At 42.5% G+C, this 14,184-nt stretch overlaps 1 protein-coding gene across 6 annotated transcripts in view; it reads right to left on the bottom strand.

The window, feature by feature from the left end:
* The window catches only part of PPP4R1 (protein phosphatase 4 regulatory subunit 1), a 69,874-nt gene extending 59,158 nt beyond the window's left edge, over positions 1 to 10,716 (bottom strand). For 2 of the 6 annotated variants that reach the window (XM_074576637.1, XM_074576638.1), the window contains exons 1-2: positions 10,650 to 10,716; positions 9,893 to 9,937 (exon numbers count right to left, since the gene is read on the bottom strand). Coding sequence is in view for 4 of the 6 variants with exons in the window: in XM_074576635.1 (XP_074432736.1) it covers positions 9,668 to 9,755 (88 nt within the window). In the remaining 2 variants the exon portion in view is untranslated. The other 4 variants (XM_074576639.1, XM_074576636.1, XM_074576635.1 and 1 more) reach the window with 4 other exon arrangements.
* Positions 10,717 to 14,184: the final 3,468 nt, after the last annotated feature.

Genomic DNA, 14,184 nt, shown 5'->3' with positions numbered 1-14,184 from the left:
ATAGTAGCCCCACAAGCCCAAACATTTAATATCATAATCACAAAATAATAGCAGCAGGTTTCGTTCCAAGTCACCATACTCTATGCTAGGAAAGAAGAAATTCACCTTACATTCAGATTTCTGCAGAACACAAGTAGTGTTCTCAGCCCTTCAATATTACAAATGCATTCCTTTCCATCTTATTTACTATGAGAATTATCATTTTGCATCTTGATGTTCTGCAAAGAGAAATCTACCTCAGCATAAGCATGAGCTAAACGTCTATATTTGTCCACAGTTAGGAACTCATTACTCTCACCCTTTCATAGTGCACTATATTGCAGCTCCGGTTCCGCAATGATGTCACAGACCAAAGCGTCAGTTGTGCTATTTCAGCTTCATTTGCTACCACAAATTTACTGTACTGCTTCAGTAACATTAACCAAGATCTATTGCGATTACAGTTACACAAATATTACAAAATGCATTTGTAATGCTGAATTCCACTATCTTGCCTGCCACATCCAGGTATCACTCACAGGTGATCATAGGTGCCGCTGTCAGAAAGTGGGAGCTGATTTTTCCAAAAGACACTTAAAATATATCATCTCTGTTCTCCTGCTGTACTCTGAGACTGAAAATGCAAATAAGGTGCCACAAGTTTACCCTGATATTACAAATGTTTTCAGAGAAAAATGCAAGTTTGACCAGTGTGCGATTTCATCATGCAACATTACAAAACAGGTGAAAAAAATAAAAAAGGAATCTGCAAGTGATAATCCTAGATTCCAGTCCGTCCACCATATTAGCAGAAACAAGAACCACACTTCCCTTTCTCTGTCTCTCCCCCAAATTTCTCATTCAAACATGGAACACCATCCATCTTAAGTCTCTTATGAATGTAGTGAAGTCACCACACCTGAATGCATAGACAGTTGTCTGCACTCCCAAGTTTGGTGGGACTGGGTTTGGGAGTTGGGGAGAAGGAGGAGAGAGGTATGAGCAAGGAAGATAAGAAGGGGTAAGTGCAGAGCGGCTCTGATGCAAACAGAGCCATGCTAACAGCAAGGCTCATCACATTAGCCCCCATGTAGCACTTTGATAGCAGAGCTTGCTAACGGCCTGAAGCACAGACAAAGCAAACCATTTAAAATAAAGCTTCAGGGTGGGGCGGGAACAGAACTGGACACCATTTAGCAGATGAAAGAAAGATGCAGGAATCAAAATAAGCAGCTATGTACATACAGAACTATGCAAGTATGGTACAGCAAATTTAAAAGACCCACTAGACTAAACACAACAGACTGAGAGAATATTTTCATCTAGCAAAGGCCTTCAAAAAAAGATATAGTTACCATGCATGCCAAAGCAGTTGCATTTCTCAACAAACATCAGAGGAAACAAGGGGTGGTACAAAATTCTTTAAGTAACAAGAACAGGTGCAGCTACAGACAAATATGTGTCTTCAAGTCATACACAAGCAACACTAAAAATCCTGATTTATTCTGAAACAAAGGAATAGTTCCATCTCATATTGCTCATTAGTCATTTCTTTGCAGAACAGCAGAATGTACCTTCTACTGGTTAATGGTTTGACCTGCAACAAAAGCTGGTCCAGAGGAAACTAAAACAAAGAGAAGGACATCCAAGCTACCAGTTAAAACAATCAACAGTTTATATTTTGTCCACCAGTTTCCTGTTGGGAGCATGTCACACCCATCACTATGGTGCTCAAGTCCCCTGCTACTTAACATACCTATCTTTTACCCTTTCCAAACAATTGCATACAATTAAGAATCATGGAATGAGGCTGGAGTGAAGCAAGTGTCAGCTAGTGCAAGCAGGAAGTTCCTCTAAGTTACTTTTTTCCCCCCTCTACAAGTTCCTTACAGTCAAAGAAAGGCATCCACCCTCTATCTGCAGAGCACTGCTGCTTGTGGGGTTTTTGATTGCCTCTATGACTGACTGCAAACTTTGTAGCACTACAAAGAGAATTCCACTTCATCTTCCACCAAAATGGTCTCCCTGGTCCTACCATGACAGGACACATGCATTCACTGCGCCTGGGGCTGTGCTCAAGTTCTGCCCCTAAATGGGTATTTGGTAAACAAAAAAAACATCAAGTTCAAACAACATATGCTTTACCCTTGGTCTAAGTGTAAGGGAGAGCATTATGAAACAAGCAGTTGAAGCTCAAACGCTCCAAAGGCTTGTGCTAGCTTTGCAATGCTGACATGAGATGAGGAGTTATAACACATCAGCTACTAACGCAGCTGCTCCACTTGAATCAAGCATTGCACCGCTGTGCAGTTACTTTGACTGGTTCAGTCACAGTAACTGAAACACATTTGGGCTAAATGCTGCAGACAAGGCAAGTTCTGATTAGTACATCCATATTCTATAAAACATGGCTTTGCAACATAAATCACTTTGAACTTCCTAACTGTAATCCTCCTCTCTCCACTCAAACCCCAGACAACACTCGTGAGATGTTGTTTGACAGCATTTAAAAACTCTCGGTGGGATAAGCCTTCGTGTTTCCTGAGCTTTCAGAGGAGGACATTCTTTCTGCAACTCTTCATGCTTTTCCGGTCTATGCTTAGTATAAAGTATCAAACCAGTCTATGGGAGAAGACTGAGCAGTACAGAAAGCAGTGGATTCAGTCTTAGAAAGTGAGAACAGCCACAGGTGCAAATTTCAATGTTATTTAAAATAGTTTCCTCTAATAAAACATACATACAAGCAAACCTGCACAAGCAAGTATCCCTAAAGACTACTAAAGCTATTCTTCCTTCTGCCTAGAGAGGAAGGAAAAGGTGGTCTCTCTTCCATTCAAATATTTGGGAACCATTCAGGCACTATGGCAACAAGACAAAAAAATACCTACGCAGACTTATTTATCAGAGAAAAACACTCCAACAGTCTGCATTAGCGCTCATATAGAATGTCACTTTTATACACTAGTATTTTTAGCTTTTAGGGAAATTTTATCTCAGAATAATGCATATTTATTGTACTATTTGCCTTTCATTTTTTTTAACCTCAAAAATAGTAACAGCCCCCCCACCAAACCAGTACTCTCAACTCTCAGTGCAGTTAGTTGTTCTGCTGTTGAAAATGAACACCCTTCACAAATGTATTTTGACACTTTGTTTAACCTATATATTAGACGGGATTTTAAAACCCTATTGCCAGAAAGAACCACACCCAAACCAAGAAAAAGCCACATTAATTTTTCTTATGCTATACTTTCTAAAGCTGACAGAGAAACCCTGATGTACTGCGTTCCTTTAGGGGCAGCTGTCCCTGCCTTGCTCTTCCAAAGACAGAATTGTTACTCCAGCTCCCAAAGCAGAAGCTGTCCTTTCATCCAGTTCTGCTACTGTTACAAGTCATCTCTTGCAGCTACTACCCTTTCAAAGAAAGCTTCCTGCCCACACAGAGGGAAAGTCTCAGCAGCAAAAGACACACACAGGAAAGAGAGGCATTTTATCTTCAACACAGTGCGGTCTGCCACCTCCACAATAGGTCAGCAGTCAGAAGCAACTGCATGAACAGCGAGGTTTCACTCAAGCTTAAGATTTTGAAAATTTCCATCTCTTTCCTGACTCATTCATGCCTTCCCGTTTTTTTGCGGGTTTGGGGTTTTTTGTTTGTTTGTTTGGGGTTTTTTGTTTGTTTTTTTTCCCCCTCCAAGTGAGAGAGAAAGGGAGGAGAATTCCTGAAGTCATAGGAGATAAATCAGGAGACACAGACAAAATAAAAAAAATAATAAAAAGATAAAAGAGGAGCTGGCAACCTTAATTGAGGATTCCTGCCAGAGACAGGAACATAAAAGGTGGCTCGTGAAAAGCCCATTTCCACATGAGAAGTGATGCTACTGGCCTTGGGAAGCTGAAAGCCTAAAAAAATTAGCTCTTCTTCAAACCTCTGCTAGGTGTAATGGAGAAAACATGTACAGCTGCATGAGGAAGGTTCATTAGCCTATACCAAATCCAGCACAACCCTTTCTTCACAACCTCTCCTCTGCAGAATCCTAAGAGGTTGCTCAAGAAAAAGACACTAACCATTACCCACCTGAGACTGCTAAAATCAGAGTTCCATGAGGACACAGCCATCCACCTGAGTCTCACAGTTTCTATAAAGGGTCAATTGCCACATTAAAAGACAAAGAAATAAACTGAAGAGTCAGGAGAATTAAAACCTGATCTCCAGGGGAAACAACAGACTTAACAAGTATGCTTCATTAGCAATATAAACTGGTTATTAGATTCCCAATGGAACAGAATCTCAGTCACACCAGAGAACTGAAACAGAAAGTCTGACATTAATTTCTGTTATTATTTATTGCAACACAGACATTAAAGACTGCATCCTACTGAAATGCCATCCTAGTAACTCAAACTCTCCCAGCACTCTTTCACCAGAGCTAAATCTCTGACAGGACCAAAAGGTCAGCACTGCAACTTGGCATTCAAACGTTATGTTGGAAATTTAGCCATACTAGCGACCAGACTTGCAGTCTATACGTAACAACTAACAGCATAACAAAATTTGCGAGTTCTTGTTCTGTGGTAAAGGAACAAAGGAGCCACAATACAAAAGCTCTGATATTACTATGTACAGTTGCAGGAAAGGTAAGGTGAATTTTAAAATACTGAATGCATGTTATCCCAACATAATTCACTGCAAGGGACTAAGAGCAACAACACAGCAGCAAGCCGTGACTGTGATTTGACACCACAGGTAAATACAGACCAATTTTATTTATTAAAAACAAAACAAACAAAAAAAAAACAAGCAAAAACCTTTTGGCTTTAAGTGTTAGGAAAAAGGAGAAAAAAATTGAAAGAAAAATTAAATTTAACTTAGCTTCTATTTGGGAAAAGACTTGTGTGCTACTTAAGTTGCACGTGTAGAATAATTTAATTAAAAGCATTCAACAAACACAAGCTCACTGCTAATGCCAGATGATTTGCTGATCACCTGGAACAAGACAAAGATGAAACAGCTTTTGACACCTGCAGATGCACAAAGAGTATTTTCTTTAGCTCAGCTGAATAACTGGCTCACTCACTGTTGAGAAGCCCGCTGGGAGGAGGCTAGAAAGACCTGTCTCTTTTCAATCAATTAAAAAGAACTCAATACTAAAACCAGAGGTATATTAGATTACAGCTACTGTATTTTTTTAATCTTTATAACTGTTTAATCTACAACTAAAATCCAACCAGTAACACTAGATTTGATAACTGTAAAAACTATGTTATTGTTAAAAGTTAAATCTATCTTACTGTTAAACTGTTATGCTAAGGAAAACAAGTTTACATACAAGTGTATACATATATGTATCTATTAAAACTCATTTAACAGTTCAAACCAGAACTGTCTAAACTATGCTTAGATATTAAAATACCATGTTCTGCATTTTTAGTTAAAACATCTGAACAGTAAGTGTACAAAAAAAGGTAATTATCACTCACCATTTTTCAACATGATAAAAGGTAAAGCTTCAGAATCTGAATGTTAAGCTACGTAACCACCAAAGCATCTATATAGTACTTGCAACTATCCAAAGTCCAAAAGTCGTATGCAAATGCAGCTGCCAGTTATAACAAATATTTCTTCAAAAAACACACATGCAAAACAGTATTAAACCAGTTATTAGATCAAAATTTCTTTCCTCTCCTGATTTAAATCACAGTTAAAATCCAAGTTAAATAAAGCTGTCTTTAACAACCTGAATTCTAATTACAGATGGCTCTATTTTTCAGAATACACATCCTACGCACGTCAATGGACAGACTGAAAGAAGTCAGCATCAAGGTACGTTTGATTGCATCTATCTGTACTGATCAGTTCAATCTTCAAAACCCCCTCCAGTGGGGGAAGGGGGTGTGAAACACACACTATCAAGGAAGAGTCATAAAGAACATTTTATTTATCATCAGAAATATAATTCTACAACCCCCGTGTTTGCTTTTGAAGCATTTTTGTTGCTTATTTTCTTTTCTGTTTTATACTTAGCTTATACAGCTACCTTATTCAATTTTGGTTTTTGTATGCACAAATCAAAGATTTTAACAAAAGCCAAATTTTCCCTGACTTCTTTTCATATACCGTGCAAGATTTTAGACAAAAGATCATGGAAGCCAACAGTCCAAGTAGCATTATGGGTAACTGTCCAGGTGACACTGAACCACTACCTTAATTTTGCGACCTTATAGCGGCCAGATGGGATGAGGAGTCTTCTGCAGGCTTCCACTTTGAATTTTCATCCTATTGCCTTTAGGGTGGGTTTTTTTTGCCTTAATGGATATCATGCAAGGATTCTTGTTAGGTTCACCTTGACACAGATGCAATGCGATGATATGTTACTTATTTGAGGGGTTAGAGTCAATAACAAAGTTGCCTTTCACAATAATAACTTACATTTAGGAATGAAATTTCTTTTCTAACCTTAGGTAGGTTCAGCCAGGATACATTCACTGGTTTGGGGGGGGGGGGGGGGGGGGGGGGGTGTTAATTATTTATTTATTTTTACTTCAAACTACTGATCAAGGAAAAGCTGATGGCTGAATATGGGAGAGACAGAATTTCTTTAAGAAATCATAGCCTCTGACATTAGGAGCTACCTCTACAGAAGCGAAGTATTAGCTAAAATTAAAGTACTGAAATACCACATGCCAAGCTATGTAACTACTTAAAGCAATCATCTGTGTAATGTACCATCAGGTGTAAAATATGCATTCACCTGGAAAAAAAAAAAAAAAAATCAGAGCTTTCCAGTGGTTACCAAGCAACCAAGAGCAGAAAATAATATGAAGCTTTCAAAATAGAAATGCGAACCAAAGCTGAAATTAATTATTTAAAAGTCAATCCAGCTGGTTTATCAACTAGTCTCTAAAAGCCTTTCTTATAAAAGCTCCCGTTTAATCTCTGACCTCTTAAACAAATAAACAAAAGGCAATTTTTAAACAGATGCCTTCCACAGCATATATTCTGAGGTCTCCCACTATTCCAAACGCAGATTTACTACTCTCTGTTGAAGTGTAGGAACGCTTCGTTTAACCTAAATATTTATATCAAAAGTTCTCTTTGGGAAACTTGTTGCTTGTAAACTTTCTTTTACAAGCAACTGTTAAAACAGTACTCCAAAGACATAATAATTTACTGTTTTATATTTCAGGTTAATTAGCATCCAATGAGTTGGCACAATAAATGAGAGCACAAATTGTACAGTTGTACAAGTTGTTGATTAACCTCCAACTTTACAGTAAAATATTTAATTCCAGAGACCTTAAAGACAACGATCAAAAAATAGCTGTTCTTAACTTTGCTCAACTAAAAAGATATAGATGCTTGGTTCTTTATTTTTAGCAGCAACCATACATTGTTGTTTGCGCAACTCCAGGACTTTCTCCTACTGCCTTAGAGCATGACCAATAAAAGGTATATATTAGTCACGTTAATGATTCTTTCATTTTCTTTTGTACTTTTATTGTATTAGAAAATGGTGAATCACATTGTAGATTATCATTATAAAGAAAGTACAATTTTGTGATTCAGAATCAAACCTAGACTCATTGAGGAGCTACAAAGGAACACCTAATGTTCTAAATGTAAAGTGTTCTAAATGTAAAATGTTCTAAACCATATGCCTAATCACAGACCAAGCTTCAGATGTCCAATCCAGATCTGTACACATTCATCCAGCCTTAACCACTGCTGGTTTCTCCAACATACCTCATAGATGTTTTGCTATCACTTGATACTAGATCAATTAAAAGCCCAAAGATTTATCGGAAACTACATAGTTCACTTTTCAAAATAGCCAAACAATTGATCCCATCTCAGTCATATTATTTTGCATTTACCCAATTTCTCTTCCTAAATTATACCACCAGGACTAGAGGTATGCCCACATAGCTTTCTCCTTGTTTGTCCTTAACTACAGCCTAGCACATTCAATAGCAAGACTGCAGCTGGCAGAATCACACATGCATAAAAGCTGCCAGCACTTCCAGTTTTCTCAGAATTGCATTACTACTTCAGGAATACACCTCTAAACAAGCCTCTAAGTCTATTGCTCGAGAGAGCTGTAAATATTTGTAATATTTACAATAGAGAGGTACTGTAGGGTGGGGTTCAGGCTTGGCACCGCCAGGCAAAAATTGCGTCTTTTTTTGACATTGTCTGTTTCACATGTGCAACTATGAAATGTAGTATCAAACAATGCATCAATTGGGAATGCTTTCATAAATTGCATACGACCTGTTGTACAGGGGCACAAGAAACGTTGTTTTTTACTAGATACGTACGGTCTCCCTGGTCTGTATTATTTTTCTTCATCTCAAACCCACCTCACAAGAACAAAACCACATAAAATTTAGAAACATAAAAGACACCATGTGACTGAACTATGTCCAGATAGCACTGATTCATACAGATTTCCATTTTTTTCTCTTAAAATATTATGCATAAGCATTGAGCTATTCACTTTTATCTACTTCCATCGAAACCTCAGTTAATTTTTAATGAGGTTTCAAATTTTTAGTATGGCTCCTGCCTTCAGGATGCTCTCATCTGGATTGAGTCATATCTCCACACATATATTATGCTTTAAAGACAAGACCATAACATCCAAACCATCACCAGAAACCCACGGCTACAGATTCATATCTGCAATGACTACAACCATATCTTACTTCAACTCCTGTCAAGAAAAATCATAATCTAAGTGGAAATTCAAGACCACAGAGGTTTTTTTTTTAAAAAAAAAAAAGTGTTACTTCTGAGAAAGTCCTTTTGTAATCACACAAAGTTTACAAACAGCTATGCCATCAATCTGAATTTCAAGCAAGCAGCCTTGGAGAAAGACTCCCTCTTTGTACAAGGCAACACATGATAAAAGCCTTTTAAACATCAAATCACAGAACTGAAGATGTAGAACGCTCACAGTAAAGTCTGAAAAGTGAAAATAACACTCCCCTAAAAGCGTAAGACATAAAATGAAAGCTTTTTCTCCTGCAATCCAGCCCTGGTGAGCGGCTCACTGTGCAGACTGCACGTCAGACAAAATACCTTCAGACAGCAACAAGGGTCCGCACGCCCACGGCAGATTGCGAGGCAGACGCCTGCCTTACCAGCCGCCTCCATTTTTCACTTCCGCCCCAAAATTTATCCTCCTCTGCTTTCCAAGAAGCTCCCTCGGTACTGACATTACCAACGGATGCCTTCTCACCTGAGTAACATTTTTACAGTCTGCCAGCCAGGCTTCGTATACCCCTGAGTTAGTAATTTTGCACCAGAGCCACCACATTCTGCAATTTGCTCCCTGACATGAACTCTTTTCCACACATCTCTCCAGCAGGGTCGGGAAGAGGGGGCCGGGGGGGGGGGGGGGGGGGGGGGGGCGGAGGGGGACAAAAAAAAAAATATATATACAGATATAAGGAAAAAATATACATATAAAAGGAACGAGCAACCCACACGCTGCAGCCTCCGAGCCGGCAGGTTTCTCCTCCCCGGAGGCGTCCCCACACACACACCGTGGCCAGGCCGTGAGGGGACGGTTCCCCAGGGCGGCCTTCAGGCTGCCACCACACCCCCCCGGCGGGACGGCCGTTAACGGAACCCCCGCGCGCACCCCCTCCCCGCCCCGCGCGCGCTTCCCGCCGGCCAACGCACCCCGCTGCGCGGCGCCGCCGCCGCCGCTCCCCCGCGGGAAAGCTCGGCGGAGCCCGGCTTGCCCCACGCGTGCCCGGCTGCGTGTCATGTACACAGGGAAGCGCGGAGCATGGCCTCCCTCCTCCTCCTGTGCCCCCGCCGCCTCCCACAATGCACCGTGGGCGCTCCCCTCTGAAGCCACTTCCTCGCCCGAAAGCCGCCCCACGCCCCCCTGGCCCCACTCACATCCGTCGATCTCTTCCTGCAGGTCCTCCTGGAGCAGCGACAGATCTGGGGGAAGGGGGGAGATACACCATGTGCCAACGTGCCCGGCCCGCCGCCGCCCCCCCCGCGACACACCCCAGCCCCTCCCCCCCACGCGTGACCCGGCCCACCCGCGGGGCCGCCGCCGCCGCCGCCGTTAGCGGGCTGCGCCCCGGTGCCCCCCCGCGACCTGACCCCACAGCCCCCCACGCTCTAAGCCGGACAGCAACAGGGAAGCGCTTCCGAAGCCGGGGCGGGGGAGAGGCGGAGGAGGAGGAGGAGGAGGAGGGGGGGGGGGGGGGGGGGAAGAGGAGGGCTGGCGCCTCACCGGGGAGGCGGCGTGTGCGGAAAAGGGGGGGGGGCGCTACCTACCCGCCATCTTGCTGCAGCCCCCGCGGGGCGCCCGGCTACATTTAACCCGCGGGCGAGCGGCAGAGAGGAGGGAGGCGGTGCGGGTGGCAGGCCCCGTGCGGTCCAGGCCACAGGCCCGGCGGTGTCTCCCCGCGTCCCCGGGAGAGTCGCGCAGGGAGGGAGGGAGGGAGGAACGGGCGGGCGGAGGAAGGCGGGAGGAGGAGGGGTCTGGGCCGGACACGCTGCCCCCGCCTCCGCCCGGCAGAGCCGTTCTCGCCGAGGCGGCCGCGCCTCCCCGCCCCTCGCTCTGACTCACGCCCGGAGCCGCCCGGCCTGGCCCTACCCGCCGGCAGGGAGGCCGGCGACCGACAGTTCACGGCCCGCTCACCTGGCCTCGCCGCTTCCCCCTCACCCTCCAGCCCTCTGCCGCCATCTCGGGGCCCGGGCTCCTCCTGTTGCCCGCCGGGGGGCGGGAGGGGGCTGAGGCAAGGCCCCGGTGCCCTCCCGGCCCTGCCCAGCCCAGCCCAGCCCAGCCCAGCCCTGCCCTGAAAGGCCCCGCTGTGGGGTCGCCCACAGAGGTGGTCCCCCTCACCTTGAGCCGGAGGGGGGTCGCTTCCAGAGGGAATGAAGGGGTCCCGGAGAAGGCAGCGGGGCCGCAGAAGTCCCTGCTTCGGGCGTGGTGGGGTCACCAGGAGCCAAGGGTCTCCTGAGAGGTGGCCATGGCACCCTCCTTCCGTGGAGCGTCGAGTTTCGGCAGCTTAAAACCCGTGGGGTTAAAAACAATGTGTCTTCCACTGCCGTGCCTTCTGGCTTTTGTTATAAAAAATATGCAATTTAGCTGTGCATATATGCAAAGGGATCCATCGTTTCCTGCTTTTGTTGCTTTTGACCTTGTGGTCAGCGCTGCTGATGCTGATTGCTGTCATTTTAACTGTTTTGATAGATTTTTCTACTGTAAATTGGAAGATTAAAACTGTTGGATAAAACAAATGCTCTAATTAGCTGATACCCAGAGCACTGATAAAGGAAAGGACGGGTACTGGTACTGGTGCTACCTGGGAGTCTTACCTGAGTCTTCTACAGACTTATTTTTAGCTTGGTAATAGTTGATGAAGTTGTTAAAACACAGAAAAGCAAAATACGTTAATTTTGCTCAGTTGTTCAAAAAAAGGGTGCAATTTCAGTAGCTTTGTCTTTTTTAACTGAGTGACAGCATGTCTTGTAAGCTGCTTTTTAGCATCACACAGTTGTTTTTGTTTTGTAAGTTGGACAAAGATTAAATCTCTATAGTCATTCATGCTCTTTGCCATAGTGACTGAAAATGTGTAATCTTTTAAAATGCATACATCCCTTTCCTTACATTCCTATAGAACAGGCTATGCCCTGTTTCATACCCATTCAATCTTTAGACGAGTCACTAGGGGTCTACTGGACACTGACTACCCAACACTTGCTTTTATTCAGACATATAACCTCAAAATATGAGTAAATCAAGTAAATTCACCAGACTAAGTTATATGAACCATGCTATTCTCTGCCAGAGTAATTTAAGAGGCAATTCAGGGGAAATATTTGACATCATAAATTGCTGGCAATGTTGGATGTAATAGCAATGGACCTACAACAGAAAAATAAAGTGTACTTGAAGATCCCATTTTTATTATCTCTATTACTGCAGGTTATTTCCAGGAAGTTTTCTCTCATCTCCTCTCTGCATCCTTCACCACAATCAAGACACAGTTTTGCTTCCTCTGAATTCAGTAGCAACAACCTAAAATGTGAAGAATTGAAGGGTTTGGTCTCTTTTTCCAACCCTTTATGAAAAGGCGCTAACACACACTAACCATAGATTACTGTGGTCTGAGAGCGTAAGAGCTACCTTCACCATTATTACTATCATCAGAATGAGAAATGGAACTTAACGAGATACATCTACGACAACTGGCTTTATAAATTGGAATGCACCAGAATTACTGCTCTTAAAATTGTATTTATAGTGTTAATTATCATCAATTAATTATTGCCCCATATGTAATGCTCTCTGGAGTGTTTAGGATTTTTTTTATTTCTATGTACATATTTTTTTAAAGAGACGAAGTACAATTTGTGCAATAAGGCAAGGTAAAATGATTGCAAGAGATCATACTTAACATAGATTCATATAAATGAATTTTGGATCTTCCTATGGGCATGTGATCTTCTTAAGTGGTGGTTAGTTCTTTCTCTGTAGGCGGGACCGTGTGGTATTTAAATAGCACAGATAACAGGCATCAGTGTGATTTAGGCTTGCAAGACAAATTGTAATTGTTCAGGAATTGCAATTATTTTTGCTACATTACCCGCAGAACATCAGGCTGTGTTCCTGGGACGCAGTTGGTCCCAGCACCATCACTAGCAGCCATCAGGAAAGGTCTCTGTGAGTAGAAACTCTGTGGCAAAACCTTTGTCTCATACAGTGACACACACATGGAAGGGAAAAAATAATTTTAAAAAAATAAATAATTATTTGGCTTCACGCCAACACACAATGCAAAATCCCACTTAATGAATAAGTAACCAGATATTTCTAAATCTCTCTGCCTCAGTAAATCCCCAGGTATTCCTTAAGGGCCTGATACAAAGTTCCAGTTGACGGTAAGATTCCCTGCCACCGGTCACCAGCAAGGCAAGACAGAGACCCTGCAAGTGTAGGACAGACGCTGACTCTTTCAGGCAGCATGATGAACTGCCATTCTAAAATAACATACCTAATTATGAAAGAAAATTTTCATAACAGACTTGTTTTATTAGATGAGACATGTTAAGAAGCAAGCAATATAGCACCTGCCAAAACATTCAAGCAGATCTTGTGCTGGAGTTCTCGTAGTTAGTTTGAGTACCCTTACAGGCACTGGGAAGTTAAAAATGTAAGAAATAGATAAATTCAAGTTCACGCACTCTATCTCATGGAAAAACACACTATAAAGGGTGGAAGCCAAAGCTATGGATGGAAGGAAACAAATGGAAGACTGCTTGGCAAGATCCTTTGCATGTGATAAAAGACAGCTGTATTGTGATTTACCTGATGTATCTCATCATATGTCTTGCAATCAGCAAGACATTATCGTATTAACATAAAGTACTACATAAATCCTTTCAAACCGACACAAGTGACCAAGTTAGACACAAGATACCCAACGTCCATCTAGACGTAATTGCAATGTGTTATTCTGTAGTTGGATTAGTGACATTTCTTCAGTCAAAACTGCTCCAGGTATAAGGACCTCAGGCTCAAAAACCCTGCAGCCCCAAGAACTCACCCATATTATCTTACTATATTATCACCTAGCACATTATTATCTATTTTCTGTCATTTGCTGTGAAGAAGCAAGTCTGATCAGACAATGCCAGCTTTCAATGTCCACATATTAACTAGCTTTGCATTTCTGCCAGGCTACCCTCCGTGTGTGGGAAGAGCTTCCCATAAATATCTGCGCAGCCATCTTCGCTATCCTCCTTCGCATTCCTCCGCAAACCTCTCTTTTCCTGTAAAGCCTACCAAAAAAATGTATCGGGGTTAGCCTGCTGGTGCACCAAGGCAACTGCTTGTCCTCTTGAGTAATACTGACTCATAGTTTTCTTGTCCACCCCCAGGATTCTGTCTGCACGCATATGTTGTGCTTTATGGTTAAACTGTACACTCTATTTTTTAGACCAGCTTTTTGTTCTTTATAGAGTGCTTAACCAAAATTGTCCCATGACTAAATATAGGGATTAAGATACATACACAGACATGAGCACAGGGGTACCTGTAATACATCTGGATACACATGAAAAACAGATATACATCTGTTGGCTGAAGCCTGGGACGCGGTCAATTTCCATTTGAAAATATAGTAAAGCATTCCTACTAAAAAGAGGTGTTCGCCATAAAACCTTTCCTT

This window comes from Larus michahellis, chromosome 2 (assembly GCF_964199755.1).
Source record: "Larus michahellis chromosome 2, bLarMic1.1, whole genome shotgun sequence".
In the NCBI taxonomy this organism is placed as follows: Eukaryota; Metazoa; Chordata; class Aves; order Charadriiformes; family Laridae; genus Larus; species Larus michahellis.
The sequence above is the reverse complement of the archived record's forward strand: the minus strand, read 5'-3'. Positions and strand labels throughout refer to the sequence as shown.